This window comes from Salminus brasiliensis, chromosome 15 (genome assembly GCF_030463535.1).
Source record: "Salminus brasiliensis chromosome 15, fSalBra1.hap2, whole genome shotgun sequence".
Lineage (NCBI taxonomy): Eukaryota > Metazoa > Chordata > Actinopteri > Characiformes > Bryconidae > Salminus > Salminus brasiliensis.
The window spans coordinates 4,082,085-4,109,456 of NC_132892.1; the positions used below are offsets into that span (position 1 = coordinate 4,082,085).

General features: G+C 45.9%; 2 protein-coding genes across 2 annotated transcripts in view; both read right to left on the reverse strand.

Moving 5' to 3' along the window:
• The window catches only part of LOC140535881 (uncharacterized), a 12,619-nt gene extending 53 nt beyond the window's left edge, over positions 1–12,566 (reverse strand). Inside the window, exons 1-20 of the mRNA XM_072657419.1 lie at positions 12,424–12,566; positions 11,225–11,339; positions 10,898–10,991; positions 10,580–10,736; positions 10,289–10,451; positions 9,486–9,608; positions 9,293–9,346; positions 8,655–8,777; positions 6,410–6,568; positions 5,599–5,652; positions 5,442–5,484; positions 4,122–4,353; positions 3,510–3,592; positions 3,124–3,231; positions 2,909–2,989; positions 2,594–2,698; positions 1,372–1,493; positions 1,164–1,286; positions 537–585; positions 1–288 (exon numbers count right to left, since the gene is read on the reverse strand). The exon at positions 1–288 is cut by the window's left edge and continues 53 nt beyond it. Coding sequence (XP_072513520.1) covers positions 223–288; positions 537–585; positions 1,164–1,286; positions 1,372–1,493; positions 2,594–2,698; positions 2,909–2,989; positions 3,124–3,231; positions 3,510–3,592; positions 4,122–4,353; positions 5,442–5,484; positions 5,599–5,652; positions 6,410–6,568; positions 8,655–8,777; positions 9,293–9,346; positions 9,486–9,608; positions 10,289–10,451; positions 10,580–10,736; positions 10,898–10,991; positions 11,225–11,339; positions 12,424–12,538 — 2,169 coding nt within the window. The 5' untranslated portion in view covers positions 12,539–12,566 and the 3' untranslated portion in view covers positions 1–222. The remainder of the gene's footprint in view (positions 289–536; positions 586–1,163; positions 1,287–1,371; positions 1,494–2,593; positions 2,699–2,908; positions 2,990–3,123; positions 3,232–3,509; positions 3,593–4,121; positions 4,354–5,441; positions 5,485–5,598; positions 5,653–6,409; positions 6,569–8,654; positions 8,778–9,292; positions 9,347–9,485; positions 9,609–10,288; positions 10,452–10,579; positions 10,737–10,897; positions 10,992–11,224; positions 11,340–12,423) is intronic.
• Positions 12,567–13,743: 1,177 nt separating this feature from the next.
• Positions 13,744–20,593, reverse strand: ptcd1 (pentatricopeptide repeat domain 1). Its single transcript, XM_072657732.1, has 8 exons — positions 20,099–20,593; positions 19,307–19,447; positions 17,688–17,906; positions 17,476–17,577; positions 16,571–17,323; positions 16,365–16,481; positions 15,840–16,022; positions 13,744–14,572 (listed from the first exon to the last, which is right to left on the reverse strand). Exons 1-8 carry the CDS (start codon positions 20,486–20,488, stop codon positions 14,378–14,380), a joined length of 2,100 nt encoding a protein of 699 aa, XP_072513833.1. The 5' UTR covers positions 20,489–20,593; the 3' UTR covers positions 13,744–14,377.
• Between the last annotated feature and the right edge of the window lie 6,779 nt (positions 20,594–27,372).

Here is a 27,372-nt window from a genome sequence, read left to right on the forward strand (position 1 = left end):
TTCTTCTGCTTAGAAAAAAAAAAATACAACATCGACCCAAAATACTTTTCCAAAAGAATAGATCCGAAAGTGCAGCTTAAAGTCTCAGAGAACGCAAACTAAACCCTCCAACTTTAACTTCTCAAAACGAAGAGTCTGCATCTGACTGCACTTGATCAACACGCCGCCCTCGAACACTTTCCACAGAACATCGTGTCCTCCACTCACTCACTCGCAGCGCCGTCACTGGTGTAGGCTCTGTCGAATCATATGCAGGATTCTTTGCTTGTCTGGGGTCAGAAGAGTCACCTGTATAAAACAGAAGCAACACTCATCAGAATCTGGTCTCTGAAATCAAGACAGCGTCAGCTTGCCGAGCTCGGGTATCGAACCCACAACCTTGTTGTTTTCATTAGCCTGGAGCTCTAACGGCTGCCCCCCGCAAAATGTGCTACAAATGTGCCAAATATTTGCTGTCATTTTTATTTTTAATCGGGGAAGGTAGTGGAAGAAGCGTTCAGAGTTAGGGAAGATTTGGTAACGTAAACGTTTCTCACATTGAACTCGAGCTGTCGTCTCAGGAAGCCCTGCCACGGGTAGTCTGATCTGTGTGGAGGAAAAAACATGTAGGTTAATAAAAGACGCAACACGTTTATTATCTATAACTAGAGGGTGCACGGTAGGAGTGCAGTACAGGTGAGGGAGGGGTACAGCCGACTCGCCCTCTGTGTGTCCTTTTAGGGCCTTTTTTATGCCTCAGATTAAATTACAAAATTATAAACAATGAGAATTTAATTATAATTATTAATTTAGAACGATAATTAAATTATAGGTTCCAGATTTTCCAAAACATGGGAAACCTGGAAGTGTTTATGTTCTTTGTGATTTTTTTTTAATGCAGTTTTTGTTCTCTTTTTGATCTTTTTTAACATATTAAACCAACGAAATCTGCAATCTGTAGCCGTTTGTACCGATTTACAATCAAACTGTGGTACCCAAACTTTTGCATATGACCTTATTTAATAGGACATTAACTCGTTAACCGTTAACAGTGCTCATTAATATCTGACGGCTATTGTATATGTCTGTCTGATGTTGTATTCAGTACTGTCTCAGATGTCGACACACATATAGCACAGCCCTAATCACACCCCCACATGCAGGAGAATGTGTCAGCCACTTACTCATTCCAGCTGGTGAGCAGCGCACTGGCAGGATAGTTGTGTGGATCGAGGACAACAGTGCGCTCCAGGAAGAACAGGCACAGGAAACTAGCAATGAAGGACTGCCCCAGTATGTCCTCCTTTCTGGAGATCATCAACATTAAACAATGAATGATGCACATTATCGAACATTATCCAGAACACTGAACGTATGTGCGTGAACACTCACGGCACGCAGGGGTGGTGTGGTTCCTTCAGCAGTTCCTCCACGACCACACACAGCAGATCATCGAGCACATCAGGACGCACCGTCAGACTGTGGAACAGCCAGCGCACCGCCCACGGGTTGAGCTGCACAGATCATACATACATGCATGCAGTCACTGTCACACAAACCTGCATCCTCATCCTGACAGATTTTCACTTCTTTACATAATTTGAAACCCGGGCTTGTATGTACCCTGTATGTACATGTAGGAAATAATACTATACAGTATCTATATGGAATTAAATGTGATCACATGTCCCAAATAAATAAAAAATATTTGAGTCCCTGTGAATCCACTGAGAATCCAATGAGAACACACTCCTGCATATTTTGAAGCCTTTTTTTGCTTTATGTAACAAAACCACAGACAAATAAAACAAAACATTAAAACATGGTGTGTGCAAAAGTAATGGCACATGTGGTATACATATGTTACAGTAAGAAACATTCAGAAAATAGACTGGAATTGTGTCTAAAAACAAGCTGAAAGACATGTTTAAGGCAATTCGGCAAGAGAACTTCAGAGATCGCTTACTTACACTCACCAAACTCATTTGACCTGAGGTGACAAAACTGTTGCTGTTTATATACAAGAATTTACATGTAATGAGGTGTTTATATTTTATTTGAAATATAATACAACTTTTTCTGTATTGACAAGATTTAAATGAATGGTTTGGGTCACAGCTAAACTTTTATAACTACATTAACATTAATGTTGATTGATTCTGAACAACAACAACAAAAAAAAAAAAAAACACTAAACATTCGAGTTTACAATAGATGTTAATTTTAACGCTTGTGTTCAGTTTGAGTCCTGCCACTTTAAGAGAACTGCCAGACCTTAAAAATTATATACGTGAACTACGGCCTTCCAAACTGCAGATTCTGATTTCAATTCAGAAGCTATACAGCCTTAAACGGTTGGTTTGCCAGACGGGTATTAAGCCTAGTCTGAGCTACAGAGCATCACCACTATAACGTCTCCATTAAAAGGAATACTTAAGCTCAGGTTAGACTTAACCACTGTCTAAGACACTGACCCAACAACCTAATAAACCTAAAGCCTACCCATAATTACTTGGTTTTCTGTTCTCTCAGAATCCAAAAGAAACCTAATTAGAAACCCCCGGTGAAAAATAAAAAGAGGTACACCACACACGATCAGAAAGCGAGAGAGTACCTTGAATGCCATGATGACCTTCAGGATGGGGCACAGCCGTGAGTGGAGAATACGTGCTGCCAAAGCCTGAGTGGCCAGCAGCAACAAGGCCTGGTCGGGATAATCCTGAAAGGAAACAGACAAAAAAGAAACCATCACCACAATTTTACAAAACAGCAGCAAAAACACCACCACAGCGACCTCTCTCAGACATTTAGAGATGCATTCAAAGAGGAGTCTGTAAATGGTCACACAGGAGAGACCAGAACACTTAAGATCTTTTTATAAAATCATTAACAAAACACTGAGATTTCTGAGATTTGAGATAAGTCTCACCGTTTGAAACGTTTTAGGGATCTGGATGCGGGAGGAACGAGTGAGCTCAGTTAGGATACCCACAGCAGCGTCCTTTGTTCTCTGGAATGCAGTAGAAAAATAATAATAATAAAAATAAGACACACGCTCTCCACCTTATCTTTAAATATTAGGATATTTATTATGAAATAAACTGCAAATGTCAAACACTTGAATAATTCTAAAGCAAAACTTACTATTAGAAAGTTTATATCAGGTTCTACCAAAGGCACAGCGTCCTTGACGCCATCTGGGCCAGTAGAGGATACACTGGCAATATTCAAAACTTTCACCCAGCTTTCAGACTACGGGACAAACACACAAAACTCACAAACGTCATACAAGAACAGAAAAATATCGTCCCCATCACACAAAAACCTTGCGTCTCCATTTTTGACATGATGTGAATCTGAGTTCTTTACATTGTGTCAAAACTTCCTGATGAGCAATAAAAAAAATAAAAAAAACACAAAAATGACTGCTGTTAAATTGTAAATGACTGCTGTACCTTATATTCTCAGACGTTTCTGTTCATTAGATTCAATTAAAATTCTAAACACATGCAGTTTACCTTCGTACTCACATGTTTAAAGGCTTCAGTGTTACAGTTCATGACTCTCAGAACAAACTTCATCACCTCCAGTCTCTTCAGCAAGGTGAACCCTCCTACAACCACAGGGCATGCTGTGAGCTCAAGGCATTTGGTCAGTTAAGCTTTTTTTTTCTTTTCTTTTCACCAAAGCACACTGATCCAGACGTCTAGGTCTAGGTCTAGCTGTTCTCTGGCAAACCTGAAGCAGGGGTTTCCTCCTTGCACACCTCCCGTAAAATCAAACTTGTGCGATCTCGCTCTCCGATGGTGGATCTCAACTGTGGCGAGCACTACCTGTAGATTCTAGACTTCCTTACACGTCTTGCGGTCTGCTCTGAACTTGCTAGGACAGCCTGACCTGAGGTTGGTCAGTTGTTGCACTTGTAGCAACAATTTGCTCCTATTGTGCAGGCTACAGCTGGGCGATATGATGCTATTTTATTGTATCGTGATACATTTTGCTATCTTCTAAGCATATGGAGGAGACTGATCCTGCTTAATAAAGACTGATCAGCTGCAGGTTTCATTACTAACAGTGTAATTAGACTGGTTTAATTAGATGAAGAGCAGCAGATGTTGAGTAGAAATCATATCACATCATACCTCCGATAGGTGCCCAATCAGAGCTTAATAAGGGGTCTGGCTGGCTCTTAGGGACGACTCCAGAACGTGGGACGAAGTCCAGTTGTGGGGGCCGCGGAACTTCTGATGGTGCGTGGCCTGACATCAGTATTCTGAGGTAAGCACTAAACTGGAGCTGACTGAGTCTAGAGGCAGCGGACGAAGAGCCGCACTGGGATAACAGGGCATCGACTGCACCGGCAAAATTGCCAACCTGGAGACACACAAACACAGGACTTTTTTGTTTTTTCTACACATCTGGATGTAAGGTCCAGGTAACAGTGTTTTTATGTACAGTGGCATGCAAAGGCTTGGGTCTCCATAGGGCATCCCTGGTCGACATTATCTTTCGTGGTTTTTCTTCTGATGACTTTTCCATGAAGGTCACATCTGTGCAGGTAGGTTGCTATACTGTAGAACAGTGCATCACCTCTCCGAGTTACGCTAAACCTTCCTGAAGGTCTTTTGTTGACAAACAGGAGGTTCTGATTTGCATGTCTAGCAATCCAACCAGCAGAGCTTTCTTAGCCTTCCAGACTTCAACATGACCTCCACCAAACTGAGGAAATGTTCTCCTGCTTTGTGAGCATCAGTTATGCTAATGTCCAGAGTGCTAGGCAGCTGCTTAGAGGAGCCAAAGACTGCTGATTGACTCCTCAAACCTTGTCCCAACAGAGTGTACAGAAAAACTTTACAATCTGCATCACCCGACCGTCTAGAACAATGACTGTGATCAAGCCATATCTCCAACTAACTAAGGTCTCTGGGACCTTTGTATAAGACATCAGAGACACACTAACTTGCTTAAAATTTTGCAAAGAATGTTTCAGCCTTAGTTTGATACCTTTTGGAGATTAGATCAACTTCTACTGACTTCTACAGACATTTTGACCCGGGGTGCCCAAACTTTGCCATGCCACCGTATGAGAATTGTACCATATCCATCTCTTGTCAAGGAATCACTTGTGTGTTACTTGTTTTATCAAATACAAGTTTAATAAATGTTTAATAAAAAATAAGCCCAGAGGCATCCCAGAGAAATCTGGTGTTGTTTCACCTCTCAGAAGAGTACCGACAAGCACTTGTATGAGGTTCGGATCATTTTACTGGCTCTGACTGTCCTAAAAACATTAGGACATTGAACAGCAACAGCAGCTGGTTTTGTAATATCCCTCTCCCAGTACAGCTGTGCTAAATATAACACTGTAGGAGAGGGCTAAACCACTGACTGCTAATACTGGTGTAGAAGAGTCTTTAGTAAGATTATGATTTCAGGAAATTAGGGTCATGAAGTAGCCTTACCTTACACAGATAAAGTGGAATCCAGTCTTTCATGATCTGCAGCCTTCTCAACAAACACACACAAATAATGATTGGAAATGTTAAAGATGAACAAAAACACACTGACCAATCCATGTACTCATGTCCTGAGGTCAAAACTTAAGTAAAAATGACTTACCCGGGCATACTGTCACTTTTAACAACTTTGAGATAACGTGCCAGTTCACGGTACCTAGAAAGAACAACATGCATTCAACTTCAACACATTATTATTATTATTATTATCATTATTATTACTACTATTATCATGCTTGTATCAATGCAAACAGTCATACAAGTAGGAAATCCCAGTCTACCGAAAGATCTCTTAATAATTGTAGCCGAAAAATGAAACTGACGGACAGGGACTGCCGGTCATGTTTCACAGCCTGTGATCGAAAATGGCTTCGCTTTCAGACAAGAATTGCTTCTATGAGTCAGCGCAGGGTTCTTCACCACAGACCTCCAAAAGAACACTCCACAGGAAACTGCAGACCATCTACATACAGAGCAGAGGGACATGCAAGAGACCTTCACGCAAGTCTGCTCAAGAATGAGGAGAATTTCATCTAGACTGGGATTTCTGCCACTGCTGGTAGACCCGTATGACCGTAAGCTTCCATACAGCTGCAGATTCAGCTACTTCCGCCACACCCAAATGCAATTACTCCCTTTAGCCAATCATTAACATCTGCTTTGCATCTGCACTGGTTGCTATTTTTTGTGTGGTCAGTGCTGTTTGTCAAAGCTTACTTTATGGAAATATCCTGGGGTTAATTCTCTGGTTTGATTTGTAGCAGGTAAAAGGTGCCCGAATGTTTACTGACAATTCAGGGGCTAAAAGTCACAGATGCTTGGGTTATAATTACAGCACTAGCCCAAACTGGATTTAAGACACTGGAAGGAAAGACAGAAAGACAGACACACCAAAAATCCCTAGATAAAGTTACTTGTTTTGCTGCTGGAGTTTGCAGACTCTGGCTTGAATCACTACGACGGTTTCAAAGAGAACCTCTGATCTTCTGCCCTTGACCTGCCTTTCCCCGGTGACATTCTGACCCTTCAGGACGGCCGAGAGCAAAGGGTCGTCCCATGGAAGCACGTTCAAACTGCAACCAGGACAAACAAAGCACATAGCGTTTGAGTACATCATCCTTGTAGCCTTCCTAAATTCAAATGTGACATGAGGAGCAGCTCAGTGAGTAATTACATTAGCCTGGTTTATTGTTTACCCCAGACGTAGTCGATCCAGCAAGATGTTTGGGATCTGAAATCTCATCTTTGTAAATACAGGCACAAAAATGTCTCCCACCCCATTCAAACACATTGGGATCATCATTTTGGCACAGACACATCAGTGTGGTAAATAAAATGGTATACTGCAGTTTTAGCTTTAAGCCCCTGGGAACACATTCTGATATACTGACATTTTTGTATGATACTAAACTCTGTTGAGTGAAGCGTTCAGGAAAGTTTCAATAGAAAAGCTGAAGCAAAATCTGATAAACACTCCTCAAAATCACCAAGATGCTCTCCTCACACCTCTCTGACAACAGTCTTGGGGAGCGGGCTTAATATTTTAATGAACATGTGTGACTAACAGCCCTTTGTCACTGTGAAGATTTGATTTACTACCATGGTGACGCACACAGCCTTTTTTTTTCTTCCCTTGAACTTACTTTGATCTTTAGGGTTTCCTGAGGTTCTGATGTCTGGAACGGAGTTACCAGCCCATATATAGATTCAAGCTGGGGCCGTGAATGTGGGAGCGGCTGCCCACCGTGCTCAATCACCCCTCCCCGCGCAGCGCCCGTTGCCTCTCTGCTTCGCAGCCAGCTAAGCGCTGTGCCGGTAGTGTAGAGATAGTGTAGGGTGGCGGGAAGCAAATCTCCCAGCTAGCTCCTAGTTTTAACTTTAACTCTCCAGGTTGCTCAGACTTGGAAAAAAGGGGTGAAGCCATATTAGCCTTGCGATTGGTCAGGGGCATGCTCATGTAAACCTGACCCACTTTTAGGGTCGCCTATTTCACAAAGAGAAGAACAGTACTGGTGAACTACAGCGGACGTTTACTAGACTTTGGGAAGATGTTTATAAGGCATACCTTGTACTTCATTAGATAGAAAACTAAGGGGCTTTAAATGAGACCGGTGACAGCCTTGCATCTCTGGTTGTAAACTAAAGAAGCACACATCAGATACCACACCTGTCTTCTTCATATTCATTAAATTTTGTGCCTATTTCTTTTACGGAAACTCTTACTCCCCATCAAATAATCCCAATTTAACCAATTTAAAGTAGTTTCCCTGCTCGTCCCTGCACTGATTACAGCTAGTTTATCAACACTGAAGGTCATTTTAAGCAGCTTAATTTAAATTCAATATACCGTGACAAGTTTACACTTCACTACAAATCCACTGGGTGGCAGTACAGCACCATCATAATAAAAGTCAGTTCCAGCCAGATTCTCAAACTACTCAAACACTCCTTTAATCCCCCACAGGAAAAAAAAAAAACACACCACTAATAACATCCCATCAGTGGGAGCTGTTTTAGGAGCTGGATTTTCTGCCCAGTATTTTCTGATGGTGTCAGACAGACAACACCTGGTTGTAAATCTGCCATCCTTACAATCTGCACATTTTAGTGGACTCCCTGCTTTAACACACCTTCTGCAGCTCCGCTAATGAGCTGATTAGCTGAATCAGGCGTGTTGGGTGCAGGAGAAGCACTGCCTTTCAAAGCAGAGGACCTATTTCTATGGTTAAAGGTGCTGAATTGATCCACTCAAACTTCTATACGTCTGCTCTTACCATTTTGTGTCAGACGTTAGTTTAGGAGCCAACCTAAGAGCACCCCGGAGCTTCATAACCAAGTCATTTCTCTGGGTAAGGATGTTCCGGTGTTGGTTTCTCCTGAGCAAAATGGAACGAGCAGATGTACAGAAGTTTGGGTGGATGTAGACTCAGGTCCTCCTCCTTTGGAAGGAGGTGGATATAAGTTATATGGTGCTCCATATCAGCACACATCTGATCTTCTGTTGTGTTTACTGCACTGTTGTTCAAGCGAAATTCTCCTCCTCTTCTTCTCCTCTCTACAAAGCCAGACCATGTGCCCCAACAACAGGCCGACGCCGTACTCCACATTTAACTCACTGTAGAAGAGATTAGTCACTGCCTATGTGAGTGTAAGTTTCACCTGTTTTTAAGCCATCTGCAATCAGGCGGAAAAGGAAGAGCCAGGAAAAACTGTCGCAGTTGTTTTGTGAAGACGGCAGGAAAATCAGCATTGACGAACAGCGTCTGCAGCCTGGACGTTACTCTGAAACATAAACGCTTCGTGAATAGAAGAGATAACACACACACGACACAAACAGCAATCTAACTCCATGTGCTCCATTCCTGCAATGGGGAGGCAACATCATTCAACACTCAATCAGCCAATCGGAATATCAGATTATTATGACCACCATCCACTTCCCATACAGGAGTATATAGAACTCTGTAGTTCTATAACTCCCGACTGTAGTCCATCGGTGTCTCTGCAGACTCTGTTAGTAGCCTGTTAGTAGACCGACCACCACAGAGCAGACTGTAGTATTGGGGTGGTGGGTCATTCTCAGCACTGCAGTGAGAATCTTAAGGGATGGCGGGTCAAGCTGAGCCTCAAAGCACAAAGGGCTCTTGGTACTGACCGGATTTATTTATTTTATTTTTTAGATATTATTCCTAAGCTGACCACAATCATAAACTCAATCATAATTAGTTGATTAATTGATCTAAAGCTTTAGAACTGCTGTCCAACAAAAAACAAACCCAACAACACAAGACCGGTACCTCCAAAGCAGCCTCAGCACCACATCAGACACAATGCCAGCCAAGTGGGAATTTCTGGAGAAAAATAAAACATGAGGTGAAGATCATGACCATCGCCTCAACATTAATAGGTTAATGAATAAGCTATGCTTCTGACACTGAAAGAGCAATAGAAAGAGTGTGAGTTTGAGAGAGAGAGAGAGTGATGTTTTACCCAGGTGAAGAATGCGTGATGAAAAGCTTAACCGCGCCGAGCAGCATGACAGCGCAAGTCTTTGGAGTCTGCATCATGGCCTCATCCAGAAACGTGCACACATGCTCCATCACGCCTACATAGCTACGAACACAGGGGAAAAAACCTTGGTCAGAAAACACTACAAACATACTAATATTAAACATTTCTGCTCATCAAAAGAGCGCTATATGATCCTTTCTGCCTCTAGATGTCACACTAGAGCATCAGCATCTAGCGTTGCTGCATTCCAGAAAAGGCCTCCACTAAACACAGACAGAGCAGATAAGGAGGCATCGATTTTGCCAGCATTTTAGCCCACATCCATTGAGTCTGTGCTGACATTTTCGAGCGAGAGCACGCTGGCGTCCATTTGTAACCTCCTCGTCGTCTCAAATATTCATATTCACCATGTGTGATGGAGTGAATTTGGCCTCCCACTTTAACCCATCCTATCCGTGCAGTGAACACACGGTGGTCAGCTATTGCTGTGGTGCCCGGGGAGCAGTGAGGGTGAAGGGTCTTGCTCAACGGCCCGTCCATGGCAGCTTGCCGAGATCGGGTTTCACACCCCCAATAGTGTTTAACCGCAGGGCCACCACTGCCCATGCGTGTGTACTCCCTGCCGAGCATGGCTGCTGTGTCTGCCGGCATCGCTGCTCCGACCCTACTGAGCTCAGCTGTTAGCATCAGGGCCAACCCAGCTCCCCGGTTCAGGGCCAACCCAGCTCCCCAGCAATTTGTAAACAACACAAAAAAGGAGACAAACAAAGCTCTGAACTTACCTGTTTTCTAGAGATTTGGGGTTCTGCGCATTACACCCCCTACAGTCTGCTTTTCTGCCATCGGCTGGGTGAGAGCAGGTAGACCGGGTTAGGTTTTGAAACCCGGTCAAGTACGCTGTGTATTGGTAGGCCAAGCTGCATGCAAACTGCTGTAAGGAGCTCTCTATCTCAGACACACACACACACACACACACACACACACACACACGCTCAGTTCAGTTAACACAGTTCTTAACTCTTCACTGTAAATGTGAGTTTAATGCAAACTAACCAAAAGACTGGGGCACATACCGGCACGTCGGAGGTCCGAATCCATATCCTGAGGATCAAAGGGGAAGCTGAGCTCGCCGAGGTATCCCATGACGTTTTTGTCTCGGAGAGATTTCCAATAAACACTGCGCTTGTGTGCGTTACAGTGACAAAAGCCAGGTATGGTCCAGAACTTGCACTGTGGACAGGAAGAAGGCCTGATGTTAAATCTTGCAGCGAGATGATGGTTTAATTTAGAGGATACTGAAATATCACTGCATTACTAAGGTTAACAGACCAATGCTTTCTCTTATTTAATTAGACAGGTTTTCTTTTATTACGCCAAAAATATAAACCCACCGTGGAAGCTGGTTCATCACACACGTAGCAGAAGCACTGCTCGCAGTACGCCGCGTTATTGTCCTCCGGCCCCAAAAGAACTCCCTCTGTGGAGCTGAAAAACAGGCAAAACACACGGCCGAAAGTTTGTAGACACCACCCAGAGCTTCTTCTGAAAAGACGGGTTCAAATCTACTCTTCAGATCTGGACCTCGAATCCAGCTTCGCGTCCTGGATTGTGTAATCACCGGAACTGCTTCCAAGTCCAGGAACCGTGACTGGATTCAAGGTCCACCTCTGAAGACCCCCCTGCACTAGATGCTGAAGACTTTAAGACCACGAACTCACCAGAATGGGATGGTACAGTCATATCTTGCGTGAGGCAGAACATGTGCTTTCTGCAAGTAGGTTATGGTCACATCTTCGTCCAGAATTTCACTGCTTTTAGAGGCCTCTGGTAGCGCTGGAGGAGTTCAGAGGAGAAAGTACAGTTAATCCCAGGGGCTGAGTGCGTTTTAGTCCCCCACAGGGCGAACTTACACACCCTTGGACCGGCACCTGTCAAGGAGAGGGATCTAGATATTAGGCAGCAGGTGAACAGTCAGTTCTTGGAGGTGATGGAGGGGTTAAAAGCCGGGAAAATGGGCAAGCTTGAGGATCTGAGGATCAAATGATGAGATGACTACAGACAACTGGGTCAGAGCATCTCCAAAACATCAGGCCGGGTCTTCATGGGTGTTCCTGGAAAGCGGTGGTCATGGCTCAGAAGCTGATGCTCATGAAGGCCAGCAGACTGGTGCCAGACTACCACAGACCACCTTCAGACTGGTGCCAGACTACCACAGACCACCTTCAGACTGGTGCCAGACTACCACAGACCACCTTCAGACTGGTGCCAGACTACCACAGACCACCTTCAGACTGGTGCCAGACTACCACAGACCACCTTCAGACTGGTGCCAGACTACCACAGACCGCCTTCAGACTGGTGCCAGACTACCACAGACCGCCTTCAGACTGGTGCCAGACTACCACAGACTGCCTTCAGACTGGTGCCAGACTACCACAGACTGCCTTCAGACTGGTGCCAGACTACCACAGACTGGTGCCAGATACCACAGACTGCCTTCAGACTACCACAGACCACCTTCAGACTGGTGCCAGACTACCACAGACCGCCTTCAGACTGGTGCCAGACTACCACAGACTGGTGCCAGATACCACAGACTGGTGCCAGATACCACAGACTGCCTTCAGACTACCACAGACTGCCTTCAGACTGGTGCCAGACTACCACAGACCACCTTCAGACTGGTTCCAGACTACCACAGACCGCCTTCAGACTGGTGCCAGACTACCACAGACCACCTTCAGACTGGTTCCAGACTACCACAGACCGCCTTCAGACTGGTAGGTAGCCAGGTAGCTACGTCAGGGGTCGCAGAGGTCCTTATGGCGCCCATCTGGGGTCAGAGCTGTTTTGGTGGTCTTAATGTTCTGCTAGCTAAAGTACGAGTCTGGGAGTAGCTAGCTGCCGCTCTTCTCACCTCTGCTCTTGTCGCTGTCCTCCACGATTAGGACGGACGAGTCGTCGAGGCTCGTCGTGCAGTCGTCGTCGTCGTCGCTGTCGCTCAGGACGATAACTGCGGTGTTTTTCTCCATTTCTGAGAGAAAAACTAAACACACTCGTCGTTCTTTACCACAGAACCGTCGGTTGAGACCCGAACACCCCGCAAACCGCCGAGCTCCTCAGGCTGCTCGCCGTCGGGAGTCCGTTAGCCGCGATGCTAACGGGAAGTTCGGTAAAAGCAGAGCGCTAGCGGGCTAGGTCCACACTAATGCCGCCGTCGCCACCTCAAATCTACCTAAACACCCTACCGCGCCGCGGAGCTCTCATTTCCCGTCCGTACAGAGAGCCGAGCCCGGAGAGGAGCGGTCAGAGACTCGTGGTAAATACGCGGAGCCTCAGCGGCGCTCGCTCGCCTTCAAACTTTGGCGCTTCCAGAGCGCTGGAAGATCCGGAGAACAACGGAAACGGCGTAACACGATGCGAGCGATTCCAGCGATTCCAGCGCAACTGCCATGGTAACCGTGTCAAGAATAAGGAAACCGCGTAGCTAAAATCCTAGTAGTCGGGCTTTATTATTATTATTATTTTAATCATTTTAAAACTATTATTATTTTTTAATTAACTTGTAATCAAATATTTGTGTAATCGTGATTTTGTATTATGTACTATATATAAACGTAATTGTCTCAAGTTAATTTTATTAAAACATTTTCACAATAACATTCAACCGTATTTTATTAATTGAGATTATTCTTTTATTAATGATTAATTATTATATTAATGAAATTACAAAATATTTTCCTAAGATATTAAAAGTTGAGTTTTCAGGACAATAAGAGTGAACCTTTTTCAAAATAAAAGTTGATTTCTCATCATTTTATAAACAATGTTTTCTTAAAGTGACAACAAAAGTTTTATTATTATTATTTTAGGATGAAGAGAAGTTGATTTGTTGAGTTTTCAGGAAAAAAAAAAATAAAAACAAGTTGTCATTATAAGAAACTTTAAAATAACAAACTGGGCCTTATTTGTATTATTTTTCACTTTCTCTTATGTTTATTCCCTCAAACAGTAAAATAACTGCATTTTTTAGACCAACTTTAATTGTAATATTATTAAACATTTAAAAACAAAACAAAAAAAACTGGCTGTAGTAATAATAAAAAGGATAGTAATTGTGCTTTATATAAAAAAAAAAAACATATCACTGTCATTTGATCATGATTTATAGCTATAGATCATCCTAACACCCCTTTCTTTCAGACTGGACGTCACAGTTTAAAATAAACACAGACAATTTGGTTCCAATATTTAGTTTCCAATATTTAATAAAGCACACGAAAGTAAACAAAGTCAACGTGAAATCAAAATGGACCTCTTTGGTCTCTATAAAGGTACATAGCAAATCATACTGGCTTTTGCTGCCTTTAAAACATCTTCTTTATTTAAATTGCATTACTGCACACCACTGAGCGGGACAAATTATATGAACCAATAAAAGTCCTAATCCCACTCTGTCACCACCCCGTCACGTTGACTTAAACTACTCAGTGGTTTATAGGCAAACCCAAACATCCCAAGCATTCAACCTGCAGTAAATGAGCACCACCTCTCCATGTGAAAACGTTAATACAACAGAATCCACTTCTACAGGAAGCATGTACACAGCGTCCGGCCGGCAAACCTGCCCAGAGGCTCATTAATCCATTAATCATTCTGCACCAGTTTTTTTTTTTTTTTCCAATTCCAGTCCAGCACACCAGCCTAGGTTGATCTTCAGGTACTGGAGAGGTGATCACTCGCTCAATATGGATTAAGGCAGGATTTTCCTCCAAGCTTCCTCCAAGCTTGCTCCAACCCCCGTCCTTCAGGCCTGTCTCGGGTTTGAGAACTTAAGGAATGTCTCATTTATACGGACATAACTTGCCGATTTAACGTCTCGACTGACTAGAGCTCGGACTGGTTTCGTTGTCCGAGGAGACGTCAGGTTCCTCAGCCTTTAGTTTGGGGAGGCGGTATTTGTCCCATGGGTGAGGGGTCTCCTGGCCTGGCATGAACAGCAGCCACTCTTTGTAGTAGCCTCGGAAACCGTCTATCTTCTCCAGGTAGGTGTTCTTGGACTTTAACTGCAGAAGAAGAAAGCAGAGAATTAACCGAAGCTAGAGGGACATCACTGCGTGCGCCCCCAGAGAGTATGCGAGGGCATTAAGCCGGCCTGTTTCTAATAATATCTTTGCAGACTCCGCCCTTTCGCTCGCATCTCATTGCCAGAACGTACGTGACTCACATCTGGAGTTACGAGGCCGCGAAGACGAGTCGACACACTCGTCTCGGCCTCTTCCTGCGTAGCACTGCTGGATTCCCGTGTCCGTCGTCTGCCTCTCTGTGATCTAGAATTCCTGGATGCGTGCGTCCGTCGTCGATGAGCGTGTGAAACTGACCAATGGACACTCAGAAACTCGTCTTCTGCCTCTCGCTGTTTCTACACTGTGTTATTCACGCATTCCACTGCTTTTGAGAAGCTGAGACTCTGTTAAACCCACTATCAGCACCAAAGCAATTGGTTCACACGAGTAAAGGCTTGTTTTTACAGGAAATATGAAGAATTTATGAAATCTTATGAAATATCGAGGATATCACCTGAACAGTAGTTCCTAAGAATTTGTGACTACTGATGCTGCCTTAGGGTATATATATATATATATATATATATATATACACCCTATCTTACAGCCCACCAGCAGTCTATTTTCACGCCTCACGTCTGCCTCGTTTAAACAGCAGCGCTGATTGTGAATATATCTATGCTGGTGGGCGCGGTGGTCTCGAAATGAGGGGTGCTCAGGTCAGTTTCAGGCCTATTGCTGTGTATCTTGGCAACGGAAAACACAGGAGGAGCTCCACTGACTGAAAACAGCCTAGGCAGACGTTCGTCAACAGTCAGACGTTCGTTGCTATCTCGGCAGTGAATTGTCAACATAGGCATGTGCAGCCCAGCTCCCCCCCTTTACACCACTGAAATAGCAACCCACCAAGGTCAGTCTGACCGCACCTGGCTCTTAAAGGGAATGGCGAGAGACACGCTGATTGACTCAGTAATAAACGTACAGTAATAAACCAGAGACTCAAGTTGTTACCATAGCAAAGACACACCAACACGCCTCCTAAATCAGCCATGCCCCCGGCTCTACCACAGCAGCTAACGGACGCCTCATCATGTTAAGAGCATTGAGGGGAGAGAGCACGGCCAATGTCATGTCTGAAAGAGATCAGGGATCCGTCCCATTTCCCCATATATATCGTCCTCTGCGTGGAGCAGTAGGCCTAGAGGGGAAGGACAGTAGGAAAAGTTTCTGGACGCAGGTCATCAGAGCGAGACCCAGAGCGACTGACCTTATCGTAGGTAGGGGGGTACTGCGCGGCGAACTCGAGCTGCCGAATGATGACCTCGTTGGGTGGAACCTGTAGCTGGTGCATTTGCCGCAGCAGTTCCTGCAGGTAGGCGTAGTCCAAACGCTTGGCCGCTTGGCATACCAGGGTGCTGAACACATGGACGTTGGGGGCAATGTCACTCGCCTGAGAACAATCAGCACAAACAAGCATCACGGTCAGCACTGTGCGTCAACATTGAGCAATTTATTAGGAACACTTAGGTTCTAACACTGGGTAGGACCTGCAGAACTGCGGATGGGTCAACAGGGGCCATGAAGGGATGCACACGGTCAGCAACAATACTCAACATAGGCATCATAAGCAATGACTAATGGGTATTAATGGTGGCCCAGAGTGTGCCAAGAAAACACTCCCTACGCCCATTACACCACTGCCTCCACCAGCCTGGACTGTTGACGCAAGGCAGGTTGGGTCCATGACATGGTTAATAGTACTGCTTTAACGTGATGAGAATGACCATCAAACCTGCATGTCTGAGAGAAGCTGTAGTCCGTCCTTCTGTCTCCTGCATGCCAAAGCAATGGCAGCGAACGTCTTGACATTGACATGCACGTTCCTACTGAGCATCAGGGCCTGCACAGCCTGGTAGGAAATAAGGGAGAAACATTATTACCGAGCATAAGACGGACCCCCACCTACATTTAAGACCAAGACAGAGATCTGCATCCCACCTTTGCTCCATCCAGATCTCCTGTTTTGGCAGCCTTACTGATCAGAGTATTAAAAAAGACCACGTCCAGCTTCAGCCTGTGCTCATCAGCCACCGAGATCAGCCTCTGAATCGACTGGCTGCTGGGCTTCACCATGTCTGCCAGCAGCGTGATGGTTTTGATATCGGGGGTCACTCCGTCTTTCGCCATTTGGCTCAAGAAGCCGTCCAGATCGCCCATCAGCGCCAGCCTATCAGATGAGGTCTTCACCGTTCCCAAGGCGACCACTTCTGAGCGACAGGTGCTGGGGTCAAGCAGGTTTGGCAGGCAGGAACTCTGGGAGGTTGACGGTGGATCCGTCAGAAGATCACAACTCGAGGACAGAGGTGCCAACTGAGCGGAGTCCGAGCGCCATGTTTTTGAGAGACCATCCTCTGGAGCATCCGCCTCCGAGAGGTCAAACGTGCCCTCTCTGGAAGGAGACCACCCATCCGAGCGCGTGTCCAGCGCGCTGGAGTCGGCCTCCAATGCAAACAGGCTCCTCTCGAAGACGCCCAGGTCTAACATTTTAGCATGTGCCGTCCCGTCTCTGGCCTTAGATCTCTGCCCCCTTCTCGAAGTCGGGACTCTGGGGCCGGCCCCCTCTGGGCCTCGCAACAGCAACGTGGAAGCCAAGGCGGGGTCACCTATCCCACAGTCCCTTGCGATGCGCAGGAGGACGTTATAATTATGCTCACTGGGTTTTATGCCAGCACCGAGCATCTGGTGCCACATCTGCAGAATAAACCAGAATGAGTGACCGTCCTTAAAGGAGTAGTTTGATTTGGTAAGATTTCCATAAATAAAAGAGGGGGTGTGTGTGTGTGTGTGTGTGTGTGTGTGTGTAATCTACACAGGGGTGTACAGGTGTGTGTTTGCATATAGACCTGAAGTGCTAACAAGAAGCCCTGCTGCCTGTCCTTCACGCAGCTCATCAGCAGGTACTGAAAGGTTTCCTGTGTGACGGGCAGTCCGCTCTGAAGCACATCCTACCAAAAAAGGAAAAAAAAAAAGGGAAAGGTCAGAATATCGTATATTACAGAATATCCGATCCGCATGCATTTGCGGTCATCTCTCAGGTGCGTGTCACACTCTCTACCCGCAGTGCGTCCAGGCAAGCCCTTAGGCCGCCGCAGAGGGCCGCGGTCTTGAGCCAGGCGTAACAGGTGATGGCACCGAGCTCAATGTTCTTGTTACGCAGTTCCCGATACAGCTTCAGCGCCTGCTCCATGCCACTTTGTTTCCACGGCGACTCCGCACACGCGTTGAACAGGGAGGTGTAGGTGGCGCCCGACGGCTCCAAGCCTCGCTTCTTCATCTGAGGAAGAGGAACATTTTGAACAAGTCAGACAACGTCTTTATCCACTACGGAATTTGTAGCTTTCCGCGGGTTCGCGTTTGGTCGCGGTTGGTCAAATGACGTCCAGATTAAATATTAGGCTCATTTCCCACAAGTCAACACAGTTCCTACTGCCCCTAATCGAACGTCTGTGACCGTCTTTTCAGAACAGCCGGTTTGAGGGGCTGTTCCTTTAAATAAAACACCCCTCATCCCGACAATCCCCCCACCCCCTTTACTCCTCTCTTAGTATACAACTCCATTTACTTCACCTTGAGTTCGCATCCCTCACGCTCAGCTCCCGGCTTTCTGACCTTAGGTTTCCAGCTACTCTAATCAGGATCGGTTTACCCTCATGATTCAGGTCATTTTTCTGCTGTTTGCACTCAAAAATGTAATTTTTCATTTGGGAAAACTTCTCACCCCACCCCCCACCAATAACCCACTTCCTCCCTCAATGCCATCTAGAGCCTATATAACCTGCAGAGATGAGAAGGACTAGTGCTTATTTCTGGGCCGGTTTACATGGAGCAACTAAAGAGCTAGACTTTATACCACTATACCAGAGTACACCGGACCGGACAGTCGGGTCGGATCACCTTCTCACCACGAACAAACTGCTCTGGAGTTCATCAGAGACTGAGATGGAGACCACCATTCACATCAGAGTGCGATGATTGATTTTACACCAGCCCAAACGAATCACACCCAGGGTCCGATTTAACCAGACTAAAAAAGTGCAGGTGTGAAAAGGCCCTGAAATATCTATATACAACCGAACCCCTATATATATATATATATATATATATGGTCAAATTCTATTATATATATCTATATATCTATGTGATGTCAAGCAATTAAGAGGTGTAATGGTGTCAATCACAACAATAACAACAATATTCTGTGATGATTTATAATTAATAAATATGTAAATATGCCTAATAAACTGTCTAGAGGTGTATATTATAATATTATATATTTGTTTCTAGTTCTAAGATCAAATCCATATTTCAGCATAAATAAAAAGTCTAATCTACCCTTTGAGCTCAACAGTAGCGGCGCGAATACGTCACCCGGCTCTGTAAAGAGAGGGACCTACGGGAGGAAGTTGGGGCCAAACTTGGTAAGATGATTAATTTTTTTTTTAAGTAAAGGTTAAAGGTTAACACGCTGACAGTACCAATTATTATACTGGCAGATAACCAGTTACTGGTAATGTTCACACCCTAAAACCAGTATCAGACACATAACAGCCCTATGAAATAACCGCTGTAATAAGCCAGATGTACACAGAGGCGTCTACGTCTACGGCTTGTCTACGGATCTTCGTAGACGAGGCACAGACATCATGCAGTGCGACGCTCAACACTGACACTCACACTGTTGTAGAGCTGGAAGGCCTTTTTCACATAGCCGACTCGCCCGCATCCTCCAATCAGCACCGTGTAATTGAACTCCTCAGGCTTTATCCGTTCACCTTTCAGCATATCCTCCTCAAACAAGGCCAAGGCTTCCGCCAGCTGGAGATGGAGATGGAGAGAGAGAGAGAGAGAGAGATAAGCAGCATGACCGATCCCCTCACTTTCTACACTTTCTCTACCAGCTAAGATGGGCTCAACACTGGGTCTGTTGACAAGCAGATTCATGACCAGCTTGCCAAGCTGGTGGGCCCAGGAGATCCCCCACCCTGACCTACCACACCATGATCCAGGTAACAACAGTGGCAGGTGTGTTAGATCTGAACGCTCCTGGGTGGGATGCTAGATCTCCAGGACCATTCACCCCCCCTCCCTCCCCATTTAACCATCAAATGACATCATCGTTGTTGTTTTTTTTTGACGATATTTTTTATTTAATATTTTTCAATTTACAATATACTTACATATAAAAGCATATCATGTACCACGGTAACACAATCGATCATGATAAGATCAAATATTATACAAATATATGTAGTTTTCTATACTTCTATGGACAAAAGTATTTGGACACCTGTTCAGTCATTGCTTCTTCTGATCAAGGTGTTAAAAAGAGCTGATCCTGCTTTTGGGGAGAGTAACTGTCTCTACTGTCCAGAAAAGAAGGCGCTGCTTCCTACTTGCTGTGAGGATTTGATTGCCCTAGAAGACCCTAGGCTGGCTAGGACCCCTCAACCCCCCCAGCCCTCTTACCTTGTCCTGTTTGATGAGCTTCTTACACTGCAGAAAGTACCAGTAGGGCGTGTTCTTGGACCTGAACTTCACGACCTCCTTCTCCTCTAAAGAGGCATCATCTTCTCGATACCTCAGGTCCTGCTGCTCAGGGCTGGACCTTCTGAAACTGGTCCTGGAGGAGAAATCGGAGGAATAATCCCCAAACTGCTGGCTGTCCTCGTCCTGCTCGGCGGTGGGTTCTCCGTTTGTGAGACTGCCCCTGTGCTTTCTGCTTGCTGTGGAGCTCCAGAAGCCTCTGCGCTGGGGATCCCCTCTCTGGGCCGGGACGGGAGCGCACGCCGGGTTAGCGGTGACCCTGACGGCCCCATGTAGACCACCCACAGCCCTCAGCAGCGCACCCCTCCACATCACACCGCCTTATTCACCCCGATATCCACGGTATTTCACAGGCTTCCTAACCCCGAGACGTCCTCTGAGGGCCAGCTGACATGTGTTGACGCCGCTCTTCCTCTCCGACGGCGCTGTCGTCAGCCTGCCCGCTGTATACCGCCCCCTACAGGTCGCACGGTAAACCGCCCAGAGCGCGTCCGCTAGACGTCCAAATATTTGTGGACAGCCCAAATATAGTGTATGCATTCAGCTGCTTTACGTTGCACCCCATAGCTGACACAGATCTGCATCTGTCCCTGTGGAGAAGTACTGCCAATACAATAGGACCCCTACCCCACCCACCCCCACCCTGAGGAACTGCTGTGGTTCTCTGGACTGATGGATGGTGCTCTATCTATGATGATTTGAGGAGACAGATGGGGGGAAAGTGAGGTGGATTGGTGGTGGTTATCCATCATCTTGACCTCAGCAACGCTTTCCAACGCTCTGGATGCAATCAAATCAAATCCTCACAGCAATGTCCACCAAAACCTAGGAGAAAGCCTTCTGCCCTGGACAGCAGAGACAGTTGCTCCAACCCAAGCAGGATCGACTCTTTTGTTCATAGGAATGAATGAGTGGGTGTCCCAATACTTTTGTCCATTTTGTGCATACTGTATGCTTTCACTTGTTTTCAGCATACCCCCCCCCCCCCCCCAATGCTCCAACGCTCTGCATGCAATCAAATCCTCACAGCAATTCATAGGAATGAATGAGTGGGTGTCCCAATACTTTTGTCCATTTTGTGCATACTGTATGCTTTCACTTGTTTTCAGCATACCCCCCCCCCCCAACGCTCCAACGCTCTGCATGCAATCAAATCCTCACAGCAATTTATAGGAATGCATGAGTGGGTGTCCCAATACTTTTGTCCATTTCGTGAACACTGTATGCTTTCCGAGGATCTGCTGGATAAACACTTGAACAGGTGTCCCAATACTTTTATACGTCCAAAAAGTTCTATACTTCTATGGACAAAAGTATTGGGACACCTGTTCATTCATTGCTTCTTCTGAACAGGGTGTTAAAAAGAGCTGATCCTGCTTGTGTTGAGAGTAACTGTCTCTACTGTCCAGAGAAGGAGGTGAGGCTTCCTACTTGCTGTGAGGATTTGATTGCAAGGTCAGGATGTTGATTGATTACCACCCTTCCTCACAGTTCTCCCACTTTATACCCCTCTATAGCCCACGTCTGGCGTTATGGTGTATTGGCAGTACTGGGTAGTCTCTCTCTCTCTCTCTCTCTCTCTCTTTCTCTCTCTCACACACTGTCTCTATGCCTCTCTCGCCCAGAGTGGTGCAGTGAACCTTGCCGCACAGCTTCATCTCCTCTCAGCTTCTGCAGCTTCCCTCTGCTGGTTCTGTAACAGCGGATCCCACGTTCAGAACCCGACCCTGCTGGGGGGACGCTGGGGGACACTGGTGGGTGTGGGAGGGTGGTTGTCCAATTGTCTCTCTGTCTGTGCTTCTCCCAGTTTACCCAGTACAGTACACTCAATCTCCTGTTTCAGTCAATCTGCAATGCAGAACATTCTCTATGTGGACCAGAAGGATGGTCCATAACACACACACACACACACACACACACACACACACACATACACACACACAGTGCAGAGAGGATGAGGATGAAGGTTTTTTTGTTTTCTCAGCATCTCCTGAGAGATCTCTGACACAATACCCCTCCACGGGTTACCATGGAGACCCAGCATTCAGACTGTGTGCGAGTATGTGTGTGTGTGTGTGTGTGTGTGTGTGTGTGTGTGTGTGTGTGTGTGTGATGTGCTTCAATGAGACGAGCAGGAAGCCGGGACTGAAGGACAGAAGAGAAGGCCTTATATGAATGCGCTCGGGGTGGGGGTTATTCATGCTGGTCTGGTGCTGATGTAGAACTGGTTGACCAGTACACCAGTGCCTAAAACACACTGGTTTAAGTATGCATTTATATTTAATACTTTTAAAAAATAATATTTATCAATATTTTCCCTTTTTATCCCAGTTTGCAACTGCCAATGCACCCACCCTTGCACTAGCAATGCTCCCAGCACTAGGGGGCCCTATTTTAACGATCTTTAGCTGTATCTTTGCTATCATAAAGACGGGAAAAGTACATCCTGCACAGCTTGAAACGTACAGAAGTCATGTACTGAGTCTCTTAATTAATCGTGGGTGTGTTGTTTTTTTTTTTGGGCGTAACGTGCAGTAACAAACCAATCAGCGTGTCTCTCGCCATCCCTTTAAGAGCCAGGTGCGGTCAGACTGACCTTGGCGGGTTGCTATTTCAGTGGTGTAAAGCATGGGGGTGTGTACGAGCGCCGGGCTGCACGTGCCTGTGTTGACAATTCACTGCTAGCTAGCTAGTCGGCTTTGGAACACCCAGTCACAAATTCCAGCTTGAACCCGGAACCCCTGACATTGGCATGGCGCCGACTCTTTCTAGATTTAGCTACATGCTACAAGCTAACACTCCAGCACACCCTGCCAATGAAGCTCCAGACCAGCATGAAGCAGCTTGGGATTCATGCTAGTTGATGCTAGTCATGCTAGCCGTGGTAGTAACTGGTAGTTAAGAGGCTTTTGCAGTAGTCGAGCACAGTTTTGTTATGCAGTAGCTGTGTTCAGTGCGCGGAGGTGTTAGCATGCTAGCAACGTTTGGAGCCAAGAGATCTGAGCACTGCTCGTCTAGCACGGCTTGAACGCAGCTCAGCCAATCAGATTTTTACCCCCCCACACCCCATACCCCCTCACACACCCCCTGCTGGTTTAAATTCTGCGCAAGTTTCATCTGAACTTTGAAGTAAATTGCTGAACATGAGGTTTACAGCCTGACCCAAATGAAAGCTATACATTTTTTATGAGCTCTGCTCCAAGTCTTCCAACAGCTCCCGAGGACGTTCAGCCCGCGGGCGAACAAATCTCGGCGCGTGAAGAGAGACTCCAAACTCCATGAGGCCGAGTTAGAGGAAGAGCGATGGCGGAGTTATGGCAGGCCACACTGACGGGTTCTAGATCTATATTTCAAGAAATTCTGGAGATTCTGGTCCATGCTGACATGATCGCGTCGACCTTCTAGGAAAACTTTAGATCTGCAGATCATTATGTGCCGTTCTACCACATCCCAAAGCTGTTCCACTGGGTCCAGATCTGGTGCCTGGGAAGAACCAGCACTGACTAACACTAAACTCAAGAACTGCCAAGATAGAACGAACGTCTGTCTAGACGTTTTCAGTCAGTGGAGCTCCTCCTGTGTTTTCCACTGCAGAGATACGTAGCAATACACCGGAAATTGACCTGAACACCCCTCGTTTCGAGACCACCGTGGCCATCAGCGTAGAGATATTCACAAGCAGTAAGCTGTAAGATAGGGTCCTTAGGAGGCTAAGGACTTAACACTGGTCTCCTCCAATACCTGTAAAGCCAGACAAAGGTTTTAATGGGGTGTCCTAATTTTTTGGCAGGACTGGGCTCCACAGGACATAGCCAGCTTGGACTTTTTGGGAGTTTGGGAGTTTGCGCTGCAGGCTAGCCTCCGCTTCCTGTGCACACCAATGAGCCTTGGGCTACCCTGAACCCTATTACCTCATTCACCCAACCCCTCTGCAGTGCTGAGCCATTGCAGCCTCAGCCTTCTGGCCTTGGCTGACAGAAGTGGGACCTGACGTGGACTCGTCTTCTGCTGCTGTAGCCAGTTGTACAGAGTGGTTATCTGAGCTACTGTAGCCTTTCTGCCAGCTCCAACCAGTCTGTGGGGCTACCTCTCTCATCAGCAAGGCCTTTCCGTCTGCCGCTCGCTGGGTGGGATTCCTTTATAGCTCCATTCTAAGCAAATCTAGGCTGCAGATCCCACTTAACCTCATTCTGAAGGTTGGGTTTTCCTTTCCGTTTTTTCTCCATAGCACATGTTATGATATTACACCGTTATCATGAGGGTCTTCCAGTGGTCTTCCACGAGCAGGCCGACTCGCTTTAATTGAAGTACTGGTGATCAGCCTTCAATCTATGTAATTATAACCTCTCATCCTCACAGCTGGCTGAACAGACTCTGACACTAGCTGCCTGCCATAAATGATTTTCTGCCTCAGCACCCGAGGACACCCGAGGGGCCTAGTCGTTAGACGCATTTGTTCGGATTGACTGTACGAATGTTTTTTCTTCTTCCTGCAACTCCGTTTGAGAGGGCGAGTGGGGAAAAGCCTTTACGCACCTTCAGGAGTCACACATCTACACCATTAAATAGACCACCACACGAAACATTAGCCTGCTAGCGCCCCCTACATGCAACGGCAGACATCGCCAACACTCTACGAGGAAAGCGCCGGGTCCCCAGCACCACCCCAGTCGGCCAACATCACTTAAGAGTTATGAGGGGAGAGGATGCCATCCAACCACCCGGAGAGAGCACCGCTCCGAGAGACTCTGGCCGCTGATGGCAAAGTGACATGGCTCGGGATTCGAACTTGCGGGTAGACTGTTTTTGTTACTGTGCCTTTAAGACTGATGTATGTAAATCTCTCTGTTCTGATTGGCTGCTCTGAACCGGTGGTCGAATGAGCGAAGAACACCTTTTATAACACAAATGGGGGCGGAGCTAAGCCAGCGAACAAAGAACGTCCTTGGATGACCAAAATACACTATATTGACAAAAATATTGGGACAGCTGCTTTGTCCCAATTTAAAGTCCTTAAAGTAGCTGAGTGCATTCATTAGAAGGGTGTCCACAAACATTTGGACAAATAGTGTATGTCAATAATGTTAATGGATGTCTAATGGATGTAGGCTCAATGTAGGTTTGATGGAGGATCAATGAATAATGTCAGGGGTCATCCAACATCCTTTGAGAAGCTATCATGACCATGCTGGCTGACCAGTACGACCAAGGTGGCTTGCCATCATGATCAGCTTGACCATTATGACCATACTGGCTGACATTTATGGCCACGCTCATCAACCATCATGACCAATATGGTTGACCATCATGATCAGCATGACCATCATGACCAAGCTGATTGACCAATATGGTCACGCTCATCAACCAGCATGACTAAGGTGAGATGGCGAACCAACAAAACCAGCATGACCATCATGACCATGCTGGCTGACCAGCAGGACCAAGGTGGCTGACCAGCATGATCAGCATGACCATCATGACCAAGCTGATTGACCAATATGGTCACGCTCATCAACCAGCATGACTAAGGTGAGATGGCGAACCAACAGAACCAGCATGACCATCATGACCATGCTGGCTGACCAGCAGGACCAAGGTGGCTGACCAGCATGATCAGCTTGACCATTATGACCAAGCTAATTGATCAATATGACCATGCTCATCAACCAACATGACCAGTGCGGCTGACTGTGATGATCAGCATGACCATCATGACCAAGCTGATTTACCAGCATGACCATTATGGCCACGCTCATCAACCAGCATGACTAAGGTGAGGTGGCTAACCAACAAAACCAGCATGACCATCAGGTGGTTGACCAGTACGACCAAGGTGGCTTGCCATCATGATCAGCTTGACCATTATGACCATACTGGCTGACATTTATGGCCACGCTCATCAACCATCATGACCAATATGGTTGACCATCATGATTAGCATGACCATTATGATCAAGCTCAGACTGCAAAGCCACTTCCAGCTCCACCAACATCATTAAGTTTGCTGACGACACAGTTGTGGTGGGCCTGATCTCAGGAAACAACGAGAAGGCCTACCTGGAAGAGATTAGAACCCTGGAGAACTGGTGCCAGGATAATAATCTCCAGCTAAATGCCAGCAAAACGAAGGAGCTGATTGTGGACTTTAGCAGGAAACAGCAGAGGAGCTACCAACCTGTCCACATCAGTGGAACGGCGGTGGATAGGGTAGGAAGCTTCAAATACCTTGGAGTGACCATCTCGCAGGACCTGTCATGGAGTTGCCACATCAACACCATAACGAAGAAGGCTCGTCAGCGCCTATACCACCTGAGACGACTGAGGGACTTCAGACTGCCCTCCAAGGTACTACGATCCTTCTACTCCTGCACCATCGAGAGCATCCTCACGGGGAACATCACAGTCTGGTTTGGGAACAGCACCAAGCAGGACAGGCAAGCGCTACGACGAGTGAGACGTTCAGCAGAGCGAATCACTAGGATGGAGTTTCCTGACCTGCAGTCCATCTACAAGAAGCGGTGTTGGACCAAGGCCAAGAAGATTGTGAAGGACCCCAGTCATCCCAACAATGGACTGTTCTCTCTGTTGCCCTCGGGGAAACGCTTAAGAACCCTGAAGGCTAACACAGAGAGAATGAGGAGGAGCTTCTTTCCACAAGCCATCCGTGCCTTGAATGGGGACAGGGACTTAGGACACTAAATCAAAGTATCTACATACACAAACTGGACCCTCACTCACTACAATACACAACCATGGCTCACGGAAAACACACTACGGACAACAATGGAAATATTTCTTTTAACTCACACATACACTCACATACAGATAAATATGTACATATGTATATGTATGTATATATACACACACACACAGACACGCACTATTTCATCTCTGTATATATATTTGTATATTTGTATTCTGTACTTTTTTTTTGCTTATATTTCTATATTTTCATTTTTATATTCTATTCTTTAACTTAAATGTAACTTATTCTATTTTTATTTTCTTCATTTTTATTTTTATTTTTCTTTTGCACTTTTGCACTTTACTTCATTAAGTTAAGGTTTAGTTAAGTTTAAATGTAGATTTTTATTGTATAGCTTGATGTGGGCAGACTGTCAAAAAAAGCATTTCACTGCAAGTTATACTGTGTATGACTATGTATGTGACAAATAAAATTTGATTTTGATTTGATT